The sequence below is a fragment of the Oncorhynchus nerka genome, linkage group LG26 (assembly GCF_034236695.1).
Source record: "Oncorhynchus nerka isolate Pitt River linkage group LG26, Oner_Uvic_2.0, whole genome shotgun sequence".
NCBI lineage: Eukaryota > Metazoa > Chordata > Actinopteri > Salmoniformes > Salmonidae > Oncorhynchus > Oncorhynchus nerka.
In genome coordinates, this window is record NC_088421.1 from 13,962,195 (window position 1) to 13,986,575 (window position 24,381).

Consider the following 24,381-nt stretch of genomic DNA (forward strand, 5'->3'; position numbering starts at 1 on the left):
AAGGGCAACCCTTTAATCAACTTTAAAGGGATTCCCCGCTGGGGGAAAAAATGACTTCATGATCAGTTGCTGCTGCTCCAGCTACTGTTGATAGATACTGTAAATGTTCAGGCTTTAGGAAGTCCTGAGTCTGCACAGTCGTGCAACATACACAGTACATTGCACACTACTCGTAGCTATAGGTCTTGCCAAACAGTGCAGCCATAGTATAAAAGAGAAGGCTTAAAATACTACCGACTGTGCATCTGGAAATGATATGATAATGGAGTGAATTGAAAACGGTTGCCATGGAAGCAGTTCCCTTCTGAGAATAGGAGTTTCTTAAGGTAGACTCACTAGAAAGCAGTATTAAGAAAACAACACACTGACCATCATCCGTTTATGTTTCCCTCACTATGATAACATGTTAACCATTTTAGTTGCTGAAATAAATAGACTACTTTGTGGCTGCATGTCGTCATTTGTAGTTATTTCCATAAATGAACAATGGTCTGTACGATAATATCCATCGGTCGATATACTATATTCTGTGTGTCAGCTGCAAGTTCCAAATGGGAGAGGGAAGCTGTTTCCAAGAACACAGGAAGTCCTATCTAGGTGAAGAGCATTGAAACATGCTGCTGACACCCAGATCCCTCACAAGATCTTTCAAAACACAGCCCGTCGGTTCCTTCAATGACATGTACCAAAATCAAATGCCAGACAAGCCTAAATTCTGTAACCTCAGGAAAAAGAAAAAAACAATCAGTGATTAAAAAAACATTATTTGAGAATGTCTGGGTGTCGAGCACACTGAATCAGGCTTGCAGTCGGACGGTATTTCCAGTCTTGTCAGTTGGCTAGGAATTTGCTTATCTCCTATGACAACAGCACTGTAGGACGGATGATGAGAGCAATGACCTCATGATCAGAGTGGAGTTGAACTCTGGCTACACTATTGTCCTGTCCCTGTAACTTCCTCTGACGGCTGATGATAAGCTGTACTACACGTCATGGATTTGGGGTGGGGAGGTTAACTTTAGAGACGCTCAGTGAAATCATCCTCCCTGTCCCACCCTATCCTCTCCCCTCTGCTGGGAAGACAACCAGACCAAAGCAGATTTTTGAAACACTATCCACCCTCCCTCGCCTGCCAGCCATACTCTATGATCTCTACCTCCTCTCCCTCAGATGGGGACCAGAGAATCAAAAATACAATAACAATGAGAACAGCGTCAGCAGAATATCAAGCAGGGTCCTGGAACCGCTGGAGGATCCTGTCCGTGTCGGATGCCCCATCATGAGGCTGTGGTTGTGGGTCTGGAAGACTGTCAGAGAGCCAGCAGCATGCCAGGCAGAAAGGCCTGTTAAGTGAAGGCAGATGAATGTGTTCTTCTCCCCAGTTTATTGAAGCCCAATAGACCTCCCACCTCCTTTCCCCCAGAACCCACAGACAGAAAACTGGCACGGCACACTGTTCACATTGTCTTGTTCGTTACTTGTTGCGGTATGTGTTGTTGTTCTTTCTTTGATGGTGAGCCTTTCTTTTGTGCTGCCGTTCCAGGGGGGTATGAGTTGTGGAAGGATTACTGCTTTGACATGTTTTTGCAAGAATCACAACAAAACCCTCACCCTAACCCTCTTTCTTCATCCTATTATCAAACACCCACTCAAACTGAGAATCTAAGCAGTTCGTCATAATCCGTCAGGGAGTACTATCAACGTACATCAGATCATCTGTCTAATTAGCCTGTTAGACAGCCATTAACAATGACTCATTGTTATCAATAAACAAGGAACATGCTTACATTATGGCTCAAAGGATGTCCAATGTGGCACACAGATAGTCATTCTTTCAGATAATGTTGGTCTTTCCAAATGCAACACCAACAACAACGTGTGTGGCACACACGCACACACACACACACACACACACACACACACACACACACACACACACGCACACACCTCCTCCTACTCCTCCCAACACACCTTCGCCAGCGTCGGTGGGAGCCAGTGGGGTGTCACCCAAGAAGACTAGTGCACTGTTCAAGGAGGCAGCTGGACGTGCTTTTCAGAGCGCACGTGCACAGTTCACTGTGGGTGTGTCACAACAACAGCCACATCAACTGATCCCAGGTCAGTACCCTCTGACCTCTGCCAGGTGGGGATATGAAGTACACCATGATCTCTTCTAACACTAGCTTTGCCAGGGAGGCACAAATGAGTCTGTTGTACTAGAAAAAAAGGTGCTATCTAGAACCTAAAAGAGTTCTTTAGCTGTACCCATTGCAGGCCCACGGACCAATAAAAAAAGAAAAGAAGTCGGGGTCTCAACTTACTGTTGAGAGTTCGAGTAATAGAATACAGTAAGCACAAATTATATATTTGGTTGTTCATCAGCAGTCACTCAATTAGCCCATGTCAGCTACATTTTTTTTTAGATTGGTAAGTTAGCAGCCAGCTATCTAAACTTGTAATAAGATGGTCGAATTATAAACCGGGGTGATTTGTTTTCTTCTCTTTGCTGTCAAGATGAGGCCACTAAAATGGTGGGGGTGGTGAGTTCCATTTTGTTGTGGCCCCTCCCCCATCAAAGTTGCCCATCCCTGCCATAGGAGAAACCTTTGAAGAACTCTATTTGCGTCCAGGTAGAACCTGGAACTAAAAAGTGTTCTACCTGGAACCTAAAGGATGCTCCGATGGGGGACAGTCAATTAACCTTTATGGAACCCTTTTTGTCTAAGAGTGTATGACCACTGTGAATCACATCTGCAGTAAACACACATTTTGTTGCTATTTTTCATAATATACAAGCTCTCTTGACACAAATATATCCACAAAAAGGATTTCTCGAAACATGCCAAGCCACTACTGTAGCATTGTTTTTGTTAAGTTCATAAATCATCAATTATTAATACTAGTGCGCCTCCCAGTGGTCATCCATTGATGATGCACCAGTATTTGACGACAGTTTTTCTCAGTTGCCTACAGAGTGCGAATTAGACCCACTGAATGGCTCTGAATTCACTGTCAGCATGCAGTCAAAGCTATAACCCCTTGTAGAGCTAACTAGTGTTCTCAAGTCTTATCCTGATGTGGACAGCAGATGGGAGTTGAATTTATAACAATGCTAACTAACATACACTACCTTTCAAAATTTTGGGGTCACTTAGATATGTCCTTGTTTTTTAAAGAAAAGCCATTTTTTTGTCCATTAAAATAACATCAAATTGATCAGAAATACATTGTAGACATTGTTAATGTTGTAAATGACTATTGTAGCTGGAAGTGGCTGATTTTTTAATGGAATATCTACATAGGCGTACAGAGGCCTATCATCAGCAACCATCACTCCGGTGTTCCAAGGGCACGCTGTTAGCTAATCCAAGTTTATCATTTTAAAAGGCTAACTGATCATTAGAAAACTCTTTTGCAATTATGTTAGCACAGCTGAAAACTGTGAAAAGAAAAGATTAAGATGGGCAAAAGAACACAGATACTGGACAGAGGAACTCAGCCTAGAAGGCCAGCATCCCAGAGTCGGCATCCCAATTAGCCAACTCCAATGGGGACAGCTAGTGGGGTCCGACACATACATTAGAAAAATACATTAGAGACAAAAGACTTTACAATTTACATTTACTTAAAAACATTAACATGTGGTGCATCTATCAGTTACACATACATGTCGGTACATACACACAACAAGTAGTTCACATGGTGGAGAGTTGTTGTGCCGTGAGGTGTAGCTTAATTTTGGGTAAATGAGACACAGAGCTAGCTAGCTAACCAGCTGAGCTAGCAAACAACGTAACTAAAGCATCATTTCAGATTCTAAAAAAATACTCTATCAAAAGGCTCTGCATTTCAAGAATCACAGTAGCGAGTAGCATACTGTTCAATAATTTAGCCATTTAAGCATTATTCTTTTGAGGAACACTTTGCCATAACCCTCACTATTTTTCATGCTATTTGAACGTGAGCTTGGAGCTCTGCAATTGGTTAGCCAAAATTCTGAGGCGGGTATATTGTGGTCATTGTTTCCTGCAATCCATAAATACTACTGCACGAAATTCTAAATTACCCCATCAGTGTCATACCACAATATAGAGAAAGATCTGTCTAATTGTTATGATTTTTTAACAATACTGTGGACATGCAGAGATGCAGAAAAATAAATTGGGTTATTTCTTACTCCTAAATCACCATCTCCAACATTGGGACCTTCCATTAGGAACTTTGCTTTGGTGTGGATTTAGGCCGATAGATTATTATCAGTTGTGTTCCTTGTATTCACCTTTCCTTGTTTCTATTGTGGATTGGGTTTCTGTGTGCCAATGGAAAGTCTACAAAACTATGACCAAACCAGCCTTTGTATTCAATTGGATTGTGATGATACCGATGAATGAATGTTGCATACAATGTGCTAATTTGTTGATAAAAAAAACAATCTCAAATAACATTTCATTTGATGTGTATAAAATATGCAAAAGAGGAGAGTAATTGCCCATAATTCTGCACCTTTGGATAGTTGTTCATGATTTATCATGATTTATCATGATTTAGTGACTGCAAAAAAATGGGTTGATCTTCTGGGATTTTTAAAAGACTAACTTTCTGTTTTGTCTGCTTGGGCTCAAGAGATACAGTTGAAGTGGGAAGTTTACATACACCTTAGCCAAATACATTTAAACTCAGTTGTTCACAATTCCTGACATTTAATCCTAGTAAAAATTCCCTGTCTTAGGTCAGTTAGGATCACCACTTTATTTTAAGAATGTGAAATATCACTATAATAGTAGAGATAATTATTTATTTCAGCTTTTATTTCTTTCATCACATTCTCAGTGGGTCAGAAGTTTACACACACTCAATTAGTATTTGGTAGCATTGCCTTTTAATTCTTTAACTTGGGTCAAACATTTTGGGTAGCCTTCCACAAGCTTCCCACAATAAGTTGGGTGAATTTTGGCCCATTCCTCCTGACAGAGCTGGTGTAACTAAGTCAGATTTGTAGTCCTGACCTCAATCCTATAGAGAATTTGTGGGCACAACTGAAAAAGCGTGTGCGAGCAAGGATGCCTACAAACCTAACTCAGTTGCACCAACTCTGTCAGGAGGAATGGGCCAAAATTCAACCAACTTATTGTCAGGACCCGGTTACGAACCCGGGTCTCCGGAGTGAGAAACAGTCACTTAACCAACTGAGCCACGAATAGTCGGCAGAACCCAGAAGATGAGGCAGACACAGCAGTACTTGAGACGGTGTATTTAATGTAGTAAAAAGTGAAGTCCTTCAGGAACACATGTAACTCCACAACCTCAAAAGGAATTCCACAAGAACAAAGGTAATCCTCCAAGACAAAAAAGGTAAATCCACAAGGTGGTAGGTATAGCACAAAAAGCCTCAAAAGATACTCAAAAATAAATAAACAAGAACAAAAAACAGAATTCCACAAGAGCGTCCACCGGGATCAACAAGAGTTAACAGAATACTAGGGCTGGGTGCTAACATACAAACACAGAGCAAAGGACTGAGGAAAACAAAGGGTTTAAATACAATCAGGGGAAACGAGGCACAGGTGCAAATAATAATGGGGATCAAGGGAAAACAAAAGGTCAAAAGGCACAATGGGGGCATCTAGTGACCAAAAACCGGAACAACCCTGGCCAAATCCTGACACTTATTGTGGGAAGCCTGTGGAAGGCTACCCGAAACATTTGACCCAAGTTAAACAATTTAAAAGCAATGCAACCAAATACTAATTGAGTGTATGTAAACTTCTGACCAACTGGGAATGTGATGAAAGAAATAAAAGCTGAAATAAATCATTCTCTCTACTATTATTGTGACATTTCACATTCTTAAAATAAAGTGGTGATCCTAACTGAATCTCCACTAACTGAATCTTTACTTAATCTTTACTAGGATTAAATGTCAGGAATTGTGAAAAACTGAGTTTAAATGTATTTGGCTAAGGTGTATGTAAACTTCTGACTTCAACTGTAGCTTTTCTATTCTAGGTGGATTTTTGGCTGCTCTACTCTGCTAAGACATCCAAATGGGATGAGTTGCGTAAATGCAGAATGAGAGGATGTTGTTTAGAGATGCTACAGCTGAGAGAAGAGGGTCAATACCTCTGAATTTGTATGATGTGGTTTTGGTCATGATCCATTCAATGAAAATAAAGTAAAGGATAGGAGAGATGAGTGACCCTGGCCTGTCTCACTCCAGACTGCACAGTGAACCACTTAGAGAGGGTACTGTCAAAGTGAATATACATGAAGAGGTCCAGAAACTGCTTCTCCAATATAAATCCCTATCATGTCTGTAGTCGATGTCATAGTGACTTTAGCTAGCTAAGCTCATGCACAGAAACACGCCATCGGTCACGAAGGCCGTCAAATCAAAGGGACTTCTTCGATATAAAGCTGGTTTTGACAGAAATTAGAACATGTCACTTTCACAAGGTTGTTTTAATGACATGATGAGCTACTTTACATTGGCTTGAATCTAGGTTGTGCCTTCACAGAAAAGTAACTACTAAGGAAGACAATTTTCTTTCTCCCAATGACTCCACAAACCCCACATTGGTCACTTGGAACTCTGGGTGTGAAAACTCTTTGGGATTACCCATAATGACTCTGCATTTCAAGTATCAAAAACATGTCCATGATTGTAAGAATACCATAGAATCTCAGAATCTGTGGAGAGACCATACATCTATTGCATCCATGTCATGTGCAGAATCATGCTTGCTCCTGCCTTAGCTTGGCTGACTCCATACATACATTTTCCGTAAAGCAGAATAAAAAATGATTGATTCCGCATTACTCCTAAACTGGGCTTCAAGTCGCACTCCAGTCTCCGTTTCATTTCATTTATCAGCTGATTTACTTAACAAAAGGCACATCTCAAGGTGGTCCAGATATCCTCATGACATGGCACAAGTGGAGGGTTCGGCCTTTCCTCTTTTGTTCTCTATTGCTCCTCTATTGTTCCCGCAAGCAAGGGGGAGGCCAATGACATCAGAGGGCACCATGAGACCAACTCCTTGAATGAAGTTTGCAGTTATGTCAACAACAAAAAAACTTTTACTCAAAACATATTTCTTTAATTAATAAGAGTGTGAATACATTACTGTTTTTTTTTAAATAGCTGGAGTGCGTCTTTCAAGTATGAGATTTCTCAAAAAATATATATATTTTATAAATCAACAACATAAATAATATGATACAGTGTACGTAGTCAGAAACTGTGATTTCATTGGATTTGTTCACATGGCTTACCATGGCAGTCCACAATTCTATAATGAACTGAACTGTTTTTTAAATGTTGAGCATGGCATCACGTTGTGCATGGCTCCAATCAGGCCTTTATGGTAGAGTGGCCAGACGGAAGCCACTCCTCAGTAAAAGGCACATGACAGCCCGCTTGGAGTTTACCAAAAGCCACCTAAAGACTCTCAGACCATGAGAAACAAGATTCTCTGGTCTAACTTTTTTCCTTCCCTGCAGATCCTCTCAAGCTCTGTCTGTTTGGATAGGGAGTGTTGCTGCACAGCGATTTTCAGGTCTCCCCAGTGATGTGCAATCGGGTTCAAGTCCGGGCTCTGGCTGGGCAGCTCAAGGACATTCAGAGACTTGTCCTGATGGCACTCCTGCGTTGTCTTGGCTGTGTGCTTAGGGATGTTGTCCTGTTGGAAGGTGAACCTTCGCCCCAGTCTGAGGTCCTGAGCGCTCTGGAGCAGGTTTTCATCAAGGATCTCTCTGTATTTTGCTCCGTGCATCTTTGACTCGATCCTGACTGGGAAATGGGAGGGACACCGATCCTGTAGAGGTTTTAAGGCTTAAACATCCTTCTTTAACCTGTCTCCTCCCCTTCATCTACACTGACTGAAGTGGATTTAACAACGGACATTAATAAGGGATCATAGCTTTCACCTGGATTCACCTGGTCAGTCTGTCAGAAAGAGCAGGTGTTCTTAATGTTTTGTACACTCAGTGTATAATTTAGTGTGGAAATAGTTTGTTTATGCCAACAGGATCTTTATGTGTTAGCCTGTGCATCTGTACTGAGATCAGTTACACAATGCATAAAGAAATAAGCCCCCTGTGAAGAAGAGCTTCCTGTTTGTGTGTCAAGGCCAAAATGAGCAGCATCAGTCTGCCTGCCTCAGATACACGGTGTGAATGGCGATGTAGAGCAGTTAGTATGGTAGTTACATGAGCAGTTCCGTTCCATCCACCAGATGGCCATGTCTAAACACAGACATGTGTTTAGACATGGCTCTGTACACTGTCAGATAGCTCAGCTGTCACAGAGGCACGACACTATCCACCATCAACCGCAATAGGAAGAGGGACACAGTCATAATATATTTAATAAAGTCTTCAATTGGGTCTACTGTCTGTGACTGTCTGTGATTGACTGTCTGTGACCCACTTGCTGATGTTGAGGACCAATCTCACAGGAAGTGTTCAACTATAAGCCTCATCTAAGCATTGTTTGGTGTCCATCCTTCTCTTTCTCTCACTCCCCCCTTTTCTCTCGTCAAAATGTATTCTGCTCGGGAGGTTAATTACCTTCCTTCTTTTTTTGCTTTCTCCCTTTACTCCTCCTTTTTTTCTCATCTTGATAACAAAGCCGTGTTGAAGAAACCAGAAGCCTCTAAAGGGCATCAAATGTAATTATGAGGAGAATGGGGCAAACTCACAACTCACTTTGCTTTTAATACATAGCGGGGTCAACTATTACCTGTAAAATATAAGTATGCCATGCTTGGCTGTCCTCATTTGGCCTCTTGAAAAAGATCTGTTTATAGTCATGGGTGTTCACTAACAATTATCTTCTAATCTATGAGTATCCTATACAAAAACAGTTAGTGACTAAAACGTTTTGTGATTGAGAGCTCTGCATACCCTTTTGGGACTAACAAATCTATTTTGCATACCCTTTTGGGACTAACAAATCTATTTACCATCTACCGCCTGGTAAGCTTTCTTATCATCTGTGTTTTCCTTGGAAGCAGGCTGGTAAAAGTGGCATCAGTGGTATTTACTAGAGTTCCACATTAAAGCCACTCATGCCAGATTCCCTCTAGTTGGACCCAGTTAGGCTGTCCTATGCCAAATGTTTTTCAGTGCTTTTCGAAACTAGTGAAATATGTTCACTATGCAATGGAAACATTAAACAGATCTGCTGTGAACAGGATGTCAATGCAAACTCCTTTGAGAGGCATAACTAAGAGGAATGAGGTATATGCCTATAAAGTATATACAGTACAGTGATGTATGACTATGACCTTATACAAACGATATACTGTGTTCTCTGATGGGATGTGTACAGCGCTGTGTTTTCCTTGCTCAGACTAGATGGACTATAGATGGACTATAGACTATGTACATAGAGACCTGGGCCAAGATACATCTGGAACCTTAAGAAGATCCCATAGCATCCACACACCTCGCTGGATTAATAATTAGGTCACGGAACCTGAACGCCTGAACGCTTTGAGCAATTCAGCTAGGGTTCAGGGAGAGAGGCGTGAGGGAGGAGGGGAGAGGAGGAGGAGGAGGAGGAGGGGGTAGATGAGTGAGGGAACAAGCATGGTCACAAACAAAGCAAGTTTCATGAGGGAGGAGGTCTAGTGTTTGCGTTTTCTTGAGCTCTCTCTCCTCCTCTTCTTCTGGCTCCCCTCTCTCTCTCTCCCTCTCTCCCTGGGTTGGGGTGAACAGCAGGTGGCGCAGGCAGGGAGTGCAGCCTCAGCTGGACACGGGGATTAGAAATCGGTGACACTCCACTGACTTCTGCACTGGAGCTTCACACTGGATGGACAACAAGCCCACCACGGAAAAGTAAGTGGTTTTCTCTGCTCTCCATCCCTGTGTGATATTGCAGCTGTTTTATGACTATTACAGAGTTGAAGAAAATAAATGGTCTCAGATATTAAAAGGGGAAGGTGCAAACTTGAATTGGATGGGAGGTTTCAATCGATCAGGACCAGAGATTAATTGGATTTTTCCTCTGCTCATTGTTACATTTACATTACATTTAAGTCATTTAGCAGACGCTCTTATCCAGAGCGAATTACATTGTCAGATTTAATTTCACTTCGATGGTGTTACAAATTAGACAGTTCAAGTTGTTCTTTTTCAGATTTAAGATGATGTAATAAATGGGGACATTCGGGAGTCCATTCTACAAAAGAAAAGGAACATGTGTAGACTGGAGTGGATAACCTGCCTGTTGCTTTTGGGGTTGATGGACCATTTGTACCTTCATGCCCAGTGAACAGAAAGTGATTTGTGATGTATCGTTTTTTTAATCCGCTCTTCATTTTTCCACACTAACCTACATGTCTGAACTGGTAGATTGACATCCTGTTTCCCTAGAGAGACAGGAAGCTGTCAAGTCTCATGTCTCACTAGCAACATGCATCTCTTCTTTTGTCCACAACAAAATAACCCCTCTTCAGTTTCTAGAGATAGATGCCCAGCTTGATTGCAATGGGGCCATTTGGGGAGCTTTTTGCCTGGTGCTTTAGCTTTTTTAGCTGGCTTATAAATGGGGTGTTATGACAAAAGCTGTATAATAATGCAAAATGGGGTCACCAGCCTTGCTTATAGACAGTGCAGATGGAGGATAAACGAATTACATATCAAGCTAATTAATACAGATAGAATGCCTCACATCATTCTGCCTCAGGCTATAAAAGTCTTGATAACAGGAGTTTTCATGTATGACTGTACTAAACGCCATAAAGGGTCAAATAAAATGTACCAGTATGTTTATCTTTGAATTATACAACTGTCTTTATACGGGAATTATATTAATCTTAGCTTTCCTAATGTGGGTCCTGTTGATTCTTGATCAGCCATCCATCTTGGTCCATATCAAAATAAAGTCCCCATGTCTAATCTAAGTGGGCTGGCATGTCTTTCTACACTTATCTGCCTTCTAGGGCCGCGAGTGCCATTTAATTGGCAATATGTTCCAAAACCATCACAGCAGTTTGAGGCTGAATTGTGAAAACATTAGATGATGTATTGCTCTAAGCGTCAAATCCTTCATTCTGCTGGAAGTCAAAGCAGACAGTCAAAGTTTGTTTGCCAAAGGATAATGGTAATATACTGCATGGTTGGGTTAGCAAGGCTTCCTGGGTGTTTCTCAAATGGCTCAGAGGCTATTCTCCCTGTGAGATGAGATCCCTAGGTCTCATTTATCCAGTTTTCCTGTGCATACATGCTCCACGGCTGAGATAGGGCTGTGAAAGCTGGCACTCAGGGGAGAGGAGGCAGCATTAATATTGCAGAGGTTTTCCTTTTTGTAAATGAAAAGACTGAGGGTCTGAGTGTGAACGCATGCTAAAGGTCAAGGTTCCCTCTGCACTGACGGAAAACAGGCAACGGGAAGTGTCATGATATTATTTACACTGTAAAGGGGTTGCTGTGAATTGATCAGTAAGTTACAGGCAGCAAAGAAGCATGTAAGTTACTGTATTTCATATTGCACACACCAACATACCAGTTAAATTGGTACAGCACTCTTACTAATAGGTGGAACAAATATAGCCTCTTACAAGGCACGCCTCAAAATATTTTAATGGGCCAGAAACAAAAATACCATGCACCTAGTAGTGATTAAACGGGTTTTGGAGCTCCAAAAAACACAGTACAGGGATGGATTACAGTACCGTTCGAAATACAGCAATTCTTTCCCCTCCTACATCATTTTCTCACAATGCACCATAATTTACAATATGCTGCAGTAAAAGGTTTCATGGTATTTTCCTGTTGATAATATCCCAAAATGACCATATAACTTAGTTTTCCTTTACAGTGTAGCTGAGACTATTAGCTAAGACCAACGTGGGGAAATTAAAATTGGGATAATGTGCAAAACAGTCAGGGTTAGATTAGCGTTGTATTTTTGTAAATAACAGCTGGTGCGCGATATCTAAGGAAGTCTCAAGGTATCCCATGACAAGCTAGAGAGTTTTCAACTGTATTTTTCGTAACTGTATTCTGCCATAAGCAAACAGGACAACGCTCACCCAGAGGTGGCTCTCCTAGTGGCCGGGGACTTTAATGCAGGAAACTTAAATCCGCATGTTAAATGTGCAACCAGAGGGATAAAAACTCTGGACCATCTTTACTCCACACACAGGGATTCATACAAAGGCAAATTTGACCATAATTCTATCCTCCTGATTCCTGCTTACAAGCAAAAATTAAAACAGGAAGCACGAGTGACTCGATCAATAAAAAAGTGGTCAGATGAAGCATATGCCAAGCTACAGGACTGTTTTGCTAGCACAGACTGGAATATGTTCCGGGATTCCTCCAATGGCATTGAGGAGTACACCACATCAGTCATTGGCTTCATCAATAAGTGCATCGATGACGTTGTCCCCACAGTGACTGTACGTACATACCCCAACCAGAAGCCATGGATTACAGGCAACATCTGCACTGAGCTAAAGGCTAGAACTGCCGCGCTCAAGGAGCGGCTCTCTAACCCAGAAGCTTATAAGAAATTCCGCTATGCCCTCCGACGAACCATCAAACAGGCAAAGCCTCAAAACAGGAATAAGATAAAATCATCCTACACCGGCTCTGACGCTCGTCGGATTTGGCAAACCATTAAAGACTACAAAGGGAAGCACAGCGGAGAACTGCCCATTGACATGAGCCTACCAGACGAGCTAAACTACTTCTATGCTCACTTCGAGGCAAATAACACTGAAACATGCATGAGAGCTCCAGCTGTTCCAGAAGACTGTGTGATCACTCTCTCCGCAGCCGGTGTGGGTAAGACCTTTAAACAGGTCAACATTCACAAGGCCACAGAGCCAGACAGATTACCAGGACATGTACTGCGAGCATCCGCTGACCAACTGGCAAGTATCTTCACTGACATTTTCCACCTCTCCCTGTCCGAGTCTGTAATACCAACATGTTTTAAGCAGACCACCATAGTTCCTGTGCCCAAGAACACTAAGGTAGCCTGCCTAAATGACTACCCGACTACACGTCTGTAGCCATGACATGCTTTGAAAGGCTGCTTAGAAAGGCATTATCCCAGAAACCCTAGACCCACTCCAATTTGCATACTGTACCAATAGATCCACAGATTATGCAATCTCCATTGCACTCCACACTGCCCTTTCCACCCTGAACAAAAGGAACACCTATGTGAGAATGCTATTCATTGACTACAGCTCAGCGTTTAACACCATGGTGCCCTCAAGCTCATCAATAAGCTAAGGACCCTGGTACTAAACACCTCCCTCTGCAACTGGATCCTGGGCTTCCTGACAGACCGCCCCCAGGTGGTAAGGGTAGGGAACAACATATCTGCCACGCTGATCCTCGACACAGAAACCCCTCAGGGGTGTGTGCTCAGTCCCCTCCTGTACTCCCTGTTTACTCATGACTGCACGGCCAGGCACGACTCCAACACCATCATTAAGTTTGCCGATGACACAACAGTGGTAGGCCTGATCACCGACAACGACGAGACAACCTATAGGGAGGAGGTCAGAGACCTGGCCTTGTGGTGCCAGGAAAACAACCTCTCCCTCAACTTGATCAAGACAAAAGAGATGATTGTGGACTACAGGAAAAAGAGGGCCGAGCACGCCCCCATTCTCATCGACGGGGCTGTAGTAGAGCAGGTTGAGAGCTTCAAGTTCCTTGGTGTCCACATCACCAACAAACTAACATGGTCCAAGCACACCAAGACAGTTGTGAAGAGGGCACGACAAAACCTATTCCCCCTCAGGAGACAGAAAAGATTTGGCATGGGTCCTCAGATCCTCAAAAGGTTCTACAGCTGCACCATCGAGAGCATCCTGACTGGTTGCATCCCTGCCTGGTATGGCAACTGCTCGTCCTCTGACCACAAGGCACTACAGTGGGTAGTGCGTACGGCCCAGTACATCACTCTGGCAAAGCTTCTTGCCATCCAGGCCCTCTATAGCAGGCGGTGTCAGACGAAGGCCCTAAATATTGTGAAAGACTCCAGCCACCCTAGTCATAAACTGTTCTCTCTGCTACTGCACGGCAAGTGGTACCCCCAAGCCATAAGACTCCTGAACATCTAATTAAATGGCTTCCAAGACTATTTGCATTTGTCCCCCCCCTCTTTTACACCGCTGCTACTCTCTATTGTTATTATCTATGCATAATCACTTTAATAACTCTACCTACATGTACATATTATCTCAATTACCTCGACTAACCGGTGCCCGCACACATTGACTCTGTACCTGTACCCCCCTGTATATAGTCTCGCTATTGTTATTTTACTGCTGTTCTTTAATGACTTGTTCCTTTTATTTCTTATTCTTATTTGATCATGTTTTTTGGTTGTTTTTTTAAACTTCATTGTTGGTTAGGGGCTCGTAAGTAAGCATTTCACTGTAAGGTTGTATTCGGCGCATGTGACTAATAACATTGTGTTTGATTTTGATTTGAGATTGATCTAATCTAGACTCTAAATAAATTATTGTACATGATCTGTTATCAATAATAAAACTAAGCAAATGTAAAGTGAAGAAAAAACAGCGAAAATGCTGCAACAAACACTCAAAGTGGACCGTTTTATCTCAATCTCAATCTCTTACTGACAGTTGTGGCTGCTTTGTGTGATGTATTGTTGTCTCTACCTTCTTGCCCTTTGTGCTGTTGTCTGTGTCCAATCATGTTTGTACCCTGTTTTGTGCTGCTACTGTACCATGTTTGTTCTGCTGCCATGTTTTGTTGCTACCATGTTGTTGTCATGTTGTGTTGCTCCCATGCTGTGTTGTCATGTGTTGCTGCCATGCTATGTTGTTGTCTTAGGTCTCTCTTTATGTAGTGTTGTCTCTCTTGTCGTGATGTGTGTTTTGTCCAATATTTTAATTTTTAATCCCAGCCCCTGTCCCCGCAGGAGGCCTTTTGCCTTTTGGTAGGCCGTCATTGTAAATAAGAATTTGTTTTTAACTGACTTGCCTAGTTAAATAAAGGTTAAGTGAATAAAACATTGATTGAACAGTGATTTATGAAATGTCTTTACTGCGTCACTGTTTAGGAATATAAACATATCATCTCACGGATGAATGATATTTGCTTATCAAGAATATAACAAGGGCTGTCTCTTACTTGTATAGAAATCATGTGCCCTGCTCTAGCCAAAACATCAGATTTAGAATGGTTTTGTTCAATGTTAATTAGCTTCAAATCTATTTTCCCACCATCCCACCAATTAATAAAAATTCAGTCTGGAGCAGGCTGAGCTAGGATTGGCTGAAGATTTCAAAGCAGCTGGTTTTCAATGAATCTGTTTAAGCCTGAGAATGTGCATTTTAATGTCCTTTGGTAACCACCAACGAACTTTGTCTCATCTCGGAATTAGTAGAGACAAACGGTTGAGTTCAACCATCATATATGATTGATTGCTGTGTATACAGTTCGATACCAGTAAATATTTTTTTACCTGAGATGAAACCTCTGGTCCTTTGGAGGTTGATATGTGCTCAGTCACTAGACAGACAACCAGACATATGTCATTTGACCAAAGGCTGCTGAGCACATAATCCTTCTTTCATGTAATGACTTTCTTCTTCTGTCTTCTCCACAGCTCAGGTGTCACAGCAATAGCGTCACAGGCTGAGGTTGGGTGAATAAACATGCACATGGACTGGATGAGAAAATCCAGCACTGGAATCAGAACGTGTGAAAAACAAACGGCTCAAAAAAAGAGAAAGAAGCAAAGTCCCTAAGTACGTGTTGGTCCTTAGGTTGAACCACATGGATCATGTAAGCCCTTAGGTTGAACCACATGGATCATGTAAGCCCTTAGGTTGAACCACATGGATCATGTAAGCCCTTAGGTTGAACCACATGGATCATGTAAGCCCTTAGGTTGAACCACATGGATCATGTAAGCCCTTAGGTTGAACCACATGGATCATGTAAGCCCTTAGGTTGAACCACATGGATCATGTAAGCCCTTAGGTTGGACCACATGGATCATGTAAGCTCTTAGGTTGAACCACATGGATCATGTAAGCTCTTAGGTTGAACCACTTGGATCATGTAAGCCCTTAGGTTGGACCACATGGATAATGTAAGCTCTTAAGTTGAACCACTTGGATCATGTAAGCCCTTAGGTTGGACCACATGGATAATGTAAGCCCTTAGGTTGGACCACATGGATCATGTAAGCCCTTAGGTTGGACCACATGGATCATGTAAGCTCTTAGGTTGAACCACATGGATCATGTAAGCCCTTAGGTTGGACCACATGGATCATGTAAGCCCTTAGGTTGAACCACTTGGATCATGTAAGCCCTTAGGTTGAACCACATGGATAATGTAAGCCCTAGCAGCCTCTGCCGATAAGAAGGGGTGATATCAAAACATGGAGGTGCTGCTCTGTGTCTGTACCCTCTGTCATCTATTGCTAGGCAAACCTTGATATAAACATGGGGTCAGATAACCCTTAAACTATTTCTATATTATAAGAACTGACTTCTGTCAGCATGCAAATGGAGCATAGATGAGAGAACCTTTCGAGACAGAGAATCGGGCACTGACACGATTGAAATATGTAGGCTATTTGACCTATGATTCAAGACCTTCAAAGCAAAGACACGGGCAGTATGGAAGTGCAGACCACCTCTCTGGTTCAGGCATATGTCAACGGTACGGAGCAACTAAACACCTCATACGACTACAACGTCACAGACGCGTCTGAGAACCCAGACACCTATCAGTTCTACACCATCGGCCTCTTCCTCTCCTGCCTCTACACCATCCTCCTCTTTCCCATCGGCTTCATTGGGAATATACTCATCCTGGTGGTCAACCTCAACCACAGGGAGAAGATGACCATCCCAGACCTCTACTTTGTCAACCTGGCGGTCGCAGACCTCATCCTGGTGGCAGACTCCCTCATCGAGGTCTTCAACCTCAATGAGAAGTACTATGAGTACGCTGTTCTGTGTACCTTCATGTCCTTATTCCTGCAGGTCAATATGTACAGCAGCATCTTTTTCCTGACATGGATGAGCTTTGATCGCTACGTGGCTCTGGCCAGCTCCATGAGCAGTAGTCCTCTGAGGACCATGCAGCACGCCAAGCTCAGCTGCAGCCTCATCTGGATGGCCTCCATCCTGGCTACGCTGCTCCCCTTCACCATCGTCCAGACCCAGCACCGCGGCGAGGTGCACTTCTGCTTCGCCAACGTCTTTGAGATCCAGTGGTTAGAGGTGACCATCGGCTTCCTGGTGCCCTTCTCCGTCATCGGCCTGTGCTACTCGCTGATCGTGCGTATCTTGATGCGGGCGCAGAAGCACCGGGGACTGTGGCCTCGCAGACAGAAGGCCCTGAGGATGATCGGGGTGGTGGTGCTGGTGTTCTTCATCTGCTGGCTGCCTGAGAACATCTTCATCAGCATCCAGCTGCTGCATGGCACGGACGACCCGGCCCAGCGCAGCACCTTCAGCGGCCACCTGTGGCACGACTACCCGCTGACGGGCCACATCGTCAACCTGGCTGCCTTCTCCAACAGCTGCCTCAACCCCATCATCTACAGCTTCCTGGGGGAGACCTTCAGGGACAAGCTAAGACTCTTCATCAAGCAGAAGGCCAGCTGGTCCGTGCTCTACCGCTTCTGCCACCACACCCTAGATTTACACATACCTGTGAGGAGTGAGGTGTCGGAGGTGTAACGCTGCAGGATCAGCAACATCTTTGTATGAAAGGTTAGGATGTAACAGAAGTCCAGGGGGGAGGAAGAGCTATGTGCTGCTGTGTCTACCCAGCAGGATCCTGGGAATTGTCTTCATGACACACTCAAGGCTTCCAGAATTCAGCTTCTTATAAGTGGTAGAGATACCATGGAGGAAAACTGAAACTGACCATGAGGCAGCCATTTTGTCTCCTGTAAGCGCGGGTGGAGAACACACTGTGTATCTTCATTAGATATAAATAATGATATTAGGGTAATAAATAAACATTTGGAAAATGCAAATTGGAGAAGGCAAATTGATGAAAATACCAGGTTTGGTGTTCTTTCAATGTCTTCTCTTCGCTTATCAAAAGACAAAGTCATTATTCTAATGTAACAAAGCTATACCTGTCATGAAATCGCAACAATCTACTCAGAGAAATGGCAGTGTGGGAACAAATTAAAACAGACACATCAAAGGGACCAGTGACTTGCTTCTCCTTGACCCCAGTGTGGTTATTATAACACTGTATACTGCTCAGAACTGTTTGGGTAACCCATAAGACTGCTAGACACACCTGTTGTCGGATCGTTTTTTATGTACTGACAATTCACTGTATTGTAAGTAGATGTCCTTTTCTTTGTTTGCCTGTGCAAGCAATTGACCACTAACACCACTTTTATTTAAATAAATAAAATAAACATTTGTTTTTTAGGAAGCTGTTGAGAAGCTCTTTGCTGACTTAGTACTGACAACCTTAAGTGTATTACAAAAAGTGGAAGTAAAAGACAGGATATGCCTTCCACAAATCTAAACAAATCATTTTTCTACATATTAAAACAAATTGTAGGTGGTAACCTGCTGCATGTGCCCAGACATCAGAAAAAAGCTTATTTGCCTTTGATTTTCTCCTACGTTTACAGAATTCATTTGAAATGTTTTTAACAAAAATATTCTTCAAATCAAGGTAGATAGCAAAGGAAACATGAATGCTCATTTTCCTCAAGCATACACAAACAGTTGTGTGCCAGTGCCTTCAGTATTTGAAGAACGCTAAATATATCTAGTCAAGACCGAAACTCATTCTAAAGACGGATGTTATCCACAGTATTATGACCCTAGTTGCCAACTCCTGTTTGCCTGAGGCAGAAACAAGGAGGCAGGTGTTGTTCGGAGCGGAGGAGATGGGATTATATGTAAAAACATTACTCAGCGAAGACGATGAAGGCGCTGCTATCATCTCTTGTGTTTACTCTCAGTCTCCAACAGTTTCAGTCATTCTAAAACTACAGTGAGCAGGGACAGATTTATTTACCAAATACTATTTTGGGTAAGCGATGAGGGTAAGGGTTAATATCCCTTTAAGCATCCTTTTCTGTCTTGCTAATCTGTCTGTGAAATAAGGCTGAATAAAGACCAGATCTTTTAGTTCTTGTTACAGTTGAGAGTATGTACAGAAGGCTACTGTAAGGAGTTTCACCTGCTCCTGTTTTGCTAGAAAAATCTCCTCAATTACAGGAACCTGGCAAAAGGACTGCTCCCCTCAACTATTGTTCTCATTCACTGTAAACACAACAATTCTGCAGAAATACACCAATCTTTGTAAGTTTATGCCATGACCCTGTTAACCCTTATTGAACTCTAAGACCCTCGCCTCAGTCATTACCGTGTATGAAATCCTTACTGTGCATTACGGTGCATTCTGAGAAAAGTATCCATTTCCCATGAATGTAAAAGGAACTGAGAGAAAAACAAAGAAATACATTGGATTCCAGTAATTGCAGTTCCCAGTAGTTAGGTTTTTGTGCTATTTGTTTGTGTTTGTGAATTACTCCTAGGTTACTCAAACTGTAACAATCCATTCTATCTCTAATTTGAATCTGGGGAAATGATGGATTAGTGCATGTGTCAGATATCGTTTGACTAATAGGCCTACTTACTGAAACCACAACAGAAGAGGCATGGTATTTTTTTTTTATAGACATCATAAAATATCGTATAGAATCTGCCAACAAGCCCTTCTATGTGCGCCTGAATTCCCACGCGTGAACCACCCATAACAAGCAAACTAATTTATATCAAGATATCAATAATAGCATAGTCTGGGTGTTGCTTCCGTGGCATTTCCTTTCCACCAACATGTACACATCGATAACCTCGAGATTTGAGATGTCGACGTTTGGAACCAGTTCAGCTCATCATTGGAATATGTGCTTGGTAGTAGAGTAGGATAAAGTAATCCTTCTCACCCCCCCTTAAAAGACCTAGATGCACTATTGTAAAGTGGCTGTTCCACTGGATGTCATAAGGTGAAAGCACCAATTTGTAAGTCGCTCTGGATAAGAGCGTCTGCTAAATGACTTAAATGTAAATGTAATGAGTAGTGTGAGGATTCGGAGAGAAATAACTTTGATTCGTAGTTTAGCAATAGCAAAACACACGCACAGTGTGTAACTGCCATTGCTAGTCATAGGCAATTTGAGGTTATGTACTTCGGGATTATGCAACAGGCGGGGGCCACTCAAACAGGATGGCAGTGGCTCATTTGGGTGCCACCACTTTGTAACATTTAAGGCCTAACCCATGTGCGTTGGTGAAGAATACAATAGCACATTGATTTTCTTTTAGAGTGTCTGGCTAAAAAAAAACAGGGCATCAAAAGCTGGGTTCCTAGTTGACAGACTATCATGATCAACTTGTTTCTTACCTTGTAATAAATACTAACAATACACACTATCAAAGGAGAAATAAGGAGTAGTACTTAACAAACGATTCCTAATAATTACAAGGCAAATAAATACTGGCTACTAAGCAACACAAGAGGAGGTGAAAAACCTTTGGACAGTGCCATAAACGTATTCATTGTGGCTCCAAATCTTCTGACGTAAATCCAGTTTACAGCCTCTGTGTATATCATTGTCAGAGCAAATCAAATAAACAGTTAATGTGTCAGGTTGAATCTGACATGGCTAAAAGTGATCTGTCTTTTTATTACTATCTCATATTACTGTGAATTGCACCCTCTATCCTAAACAACATTTTGGGATGAATATTCTCAAAGCTACAAGCAAAAAACTACTTCGGTGTCATTCCAGAGAGCAAATAGGTTCCCATTGAGAAATGGTTTCAAGGATGATACAGGGCACGCCTGCATGTACTGTAGTCGGATCCTGCGGTTTAATTATTGTTCCTGTGGGTGTTGCTGAGACAACCTCCCTGTGGGTCTGTTACAGTAATGCCAGTGAGAGTTCAGTAAGTTACATTGTGTGTGAATGGGAAAGTGTGCTGCTGGGCTGGATGGCCAGCCTGTGGCTGTGGTAAGGCTGGGCTGTATTTGTGGATGGAGCTGCTCAGCGGGAGATGGCGGCTTCGCGTAGTCTGGGAAAAGCATGAGCCCAAACCACAAACTGTTTTTCCAGCTGTGATAATCCAGGCAGCCTGGGAAATCAGCTCAGAGCATTGTTTGAATAATTGTTTGTAGGGGGTCTTTCGTGAAAATGTCAAACTTCTTGTGGTACATGATACAAAGATCTGTCCTTTTCACACAAAACACGTCATATCCTTTCAGAGTGTACCTCATCTCTTTTGGGTGAAATAGCATGTTAAATTGCTTGAACATGAGAACATACAAGCGATCCTCTCTGTGTACACTTGTGAACCACATATAGCAGAATGTTCAAAAATACTAGAATGGGGCGGGGAATGGGTTATACAATGTTTGTATGAGATTTAGTAATAAAATAAAGATCCCTGTGAGAATGACCTGAGGATGCGACTATCAAGGAAGGCGACAGAAGGGACCAAGACAGGAAGATGAGTGAGTGATAACGCAAGGATGACTGACAAGTTCATTAATATACAGAAGCGGCGGCCAGACGGACAAATCCAAAAGCACCCCAGGTCACCCATCCCCTGGGGTGAGGCAGAGCTGGACCCGTTCGGCACACGTGTGGTGTACACACACACACACACACACACACACACACACACACACACACACACACACACACACACACACACACACACACACACACACACACACACACACACACACACACACACACACACACACACACACACACACAGGGAGATATAGACTGTGAGAAGAGTTTGACAGTGGACTGTGTGCGCAGCTGTCGGGTTGAGTAGGGGTCAGAGTTGGATGTGACTGACGTCATAGAAAGCAGAAATGGTGTGACTTTTTCCTTTGATTTCTCTTCCGCATTTTTTCTCTTTGAATTTTGGTTTGGTTAGACCCTTGAGCATGCTTGGGCAGTATAACTTGACTTTTAAAGATGACCAGAGTAATACACACTGACATTCTATTGCAAATTGAAGAAAGGTGAAACACATTCACCACAGCCAGTGTTGGGAAACTACTCCAAAAATACAGTTTACCAAGCTGCCAATTGCTTCACACAAGAAGTTAAGTTACACTAAAGCAAACTTAAGAAAAATATATTTTACTTAACTAAAGTTACATTGAAAACTTAAATTACAAATTGAACTACATGGAGTTCACTACTCCCCAACACTGACCACTCCAAGGAGTGAGAGAAGGCTGCTGCCATGTCAAAGTAATTAAGATTGGATAGGGCTCATGCATAATTGTATGACAATGCACGCTGTGGCGCTAGGTAGATGAATAATGGATCTGACTCGTAATTGCATTTGTAAATTAAAATTATTCACAGAAAAACGAGAGGTGAAAAAGAAAGGTTGTATTCTGGGTGATAGAAGGGGCAAAGGATGATTTTTGAACGTATGCTGAGATACACAAGCGTGCATTCAAGCAAATGATTGGCTGATTTTGAGACAAGTTCAATTTAGACAGCAAGCATACATAAAATGAAGAGGGCACGTGGTGACGAAGTTTATGTACTTTATCAGAAGCTGAGCGAAAGCTTAATGTGTTTTCCTCCCTCCTCCCCCTTGCCTAGCAGCACCCCTGCTCTACGTATAGATTTGACCTGCTACAACATCTGCACACACACACGCACGCACGCACGCACACACACACACACACACACACACACACACACACACACACACACACACACACACACACACACACACACAGGAGATATAGTAAACATGGTTATGGATATGTCCGAGGTAGATCAGAAGAGTATGTGCTGTATGCAGCCACTGATAAGTGAGAAGTGTTGAGCAGGGTGGATATGGGCTTCATCTCCATCTTCAGTTCTATTTGTCTATATTATGCAACGTGATGAATCCCTGGATAAAGCACGGTCAGATAATACTACTCTTCCCTCTAGTGGCATACTAACCTAGCACTATTCTCTCTCTCTTTCTCACTCAAACATGCATGCACACACACACACACACACACACACTACAATTGATAGAACATCCTGCGTCACTTTATTTGGATGAAGAAAATGCACTTTATGACACTGTTAAGTAGCATTATCACCATCCTGTGTCACTTTACTTGGACTAAGAAAATACACTTTATGACACTGTTAAGTAGCATTATGACCATCCTGTGTCACTTTACTTGGACTAAGAAAATACACTTTATGACACTGTTAAGAAGCATTATCACCATCCTGTGTCACTTTACTTGGACTAAGAAAATACACTTTATGACACTGTTAAGTAGCATTATGACCATCCTGTGTCACTTTACTTGGACTAAGAAAATGCACTTTATGACACTGTTAAGTAGCATTATGACCATCCTGTGTCACTTTACTTGGACTAAGAAAATGCACTTTATGACACTGTTAAGTAGCATTATGACCATCCTGTGTCACTTTACTTGGACTAAGAAAATACACTTTATGACACTGTCAAGAAGCATTATGACCATCCTGTGTCACTTTACTTGGACTAAGAAAATACACTTTATGACAACGTCAAGAAGCATTATGACCATCCTGTGTCACTTTACTTGGACTAAGAAAATACACTTTATGACATTGTCAAGAAGCATAATGGCCATCCTGTGTCACTTTACTTGGACTAAGAAAATACACTTTATGACAACGTCAAGAAGCATTATGACCATCCTGTGTCACTTTACTTGGACTAAGAAAATACACTTAATGACACTGTTAAGAAGCATTATGACCATCATAATTATATAATCCAGCAGTGGTGAAAAAAGTACTCAATTGACATACTTGAGTAAAATTAAAGATGCCTTAATAAAACAAAAGTCCCCCAGTAAAATACTACTTGAGTCAAAGTCAAAAATAGTATAGTGGTGGAAAAAGTACAACATTGTCATACTTGAGTAAAAGTACAAAGTAAAAGTAAATGCTATACTTCAAAATCCTCATATTACAGTTTTTTCCAACTGCTTACACACGTTTTTCAAAATGGTCTCCTTTTTTCAAAACTCTACACACAATTCCCAAAACTGCACACACAAAATGCAAAATGCCTCACATCTCCTTCAAAATGTAACACTGCATTCAAAATGCCATAAACACATGTCAGAATGAAGCATTTGCATCAAATGGCAAACACTGCTTTCATTATAGTACATTTTTGGATATACCATGTAAACACTGTTGTTCTAAATCTAAAGCTCTTTGGTCTTTCATAGGCTTATATTCTACATTTCAATACAATGTTCTACAGTGAAAGTAATCTGCTGAGAGGGGTAACAAGTACACTGTAAACACAAATGCAATGTAGAAACAGAAAA

General features: G+C 42.1%; 1 protein-coding gene and 1 long non-coding RNA gene across 2 annotated transcripts in view; one reads left to right on the plus strand and one right to left on the minus strand.

Moving 5' to 3' along the window:
• The window catches only part of LOC135564660 (uncharacterized), a 529,018-nt gene that overhangs the window by 193,926 nt on the left and 310,711 nt on the right, over positions 1-24,381 (minus strand). The window lies entirely within an intron of this gene.
• On the plus strand, positions 15,614-18,361 carry LOC115109879 (G-protein coupled estrogen receptor 1-like). Its single transcript, XM_029635127.2, has one exon. It carries the CDS (start codon positions 16,596-16,598, stop codon positions 17,700-17,702), a length of 1,107 nt encoding a protein of 368 aa, XP_029490987.1. The 5' UTR covers positions 15,614-16,595; the 3' UTR covers positions 17,703-18,361.

Bases quoted from the DNA above. Each gene is read 5' to 3' on its own strand.
- LOC115109879 (XM_029635127.2), top strand. From the start codon at position 16,596: ATGATTCAAGACCTTCAAAGCAAAGACACGGGCAGTATGGAAGTGCAG.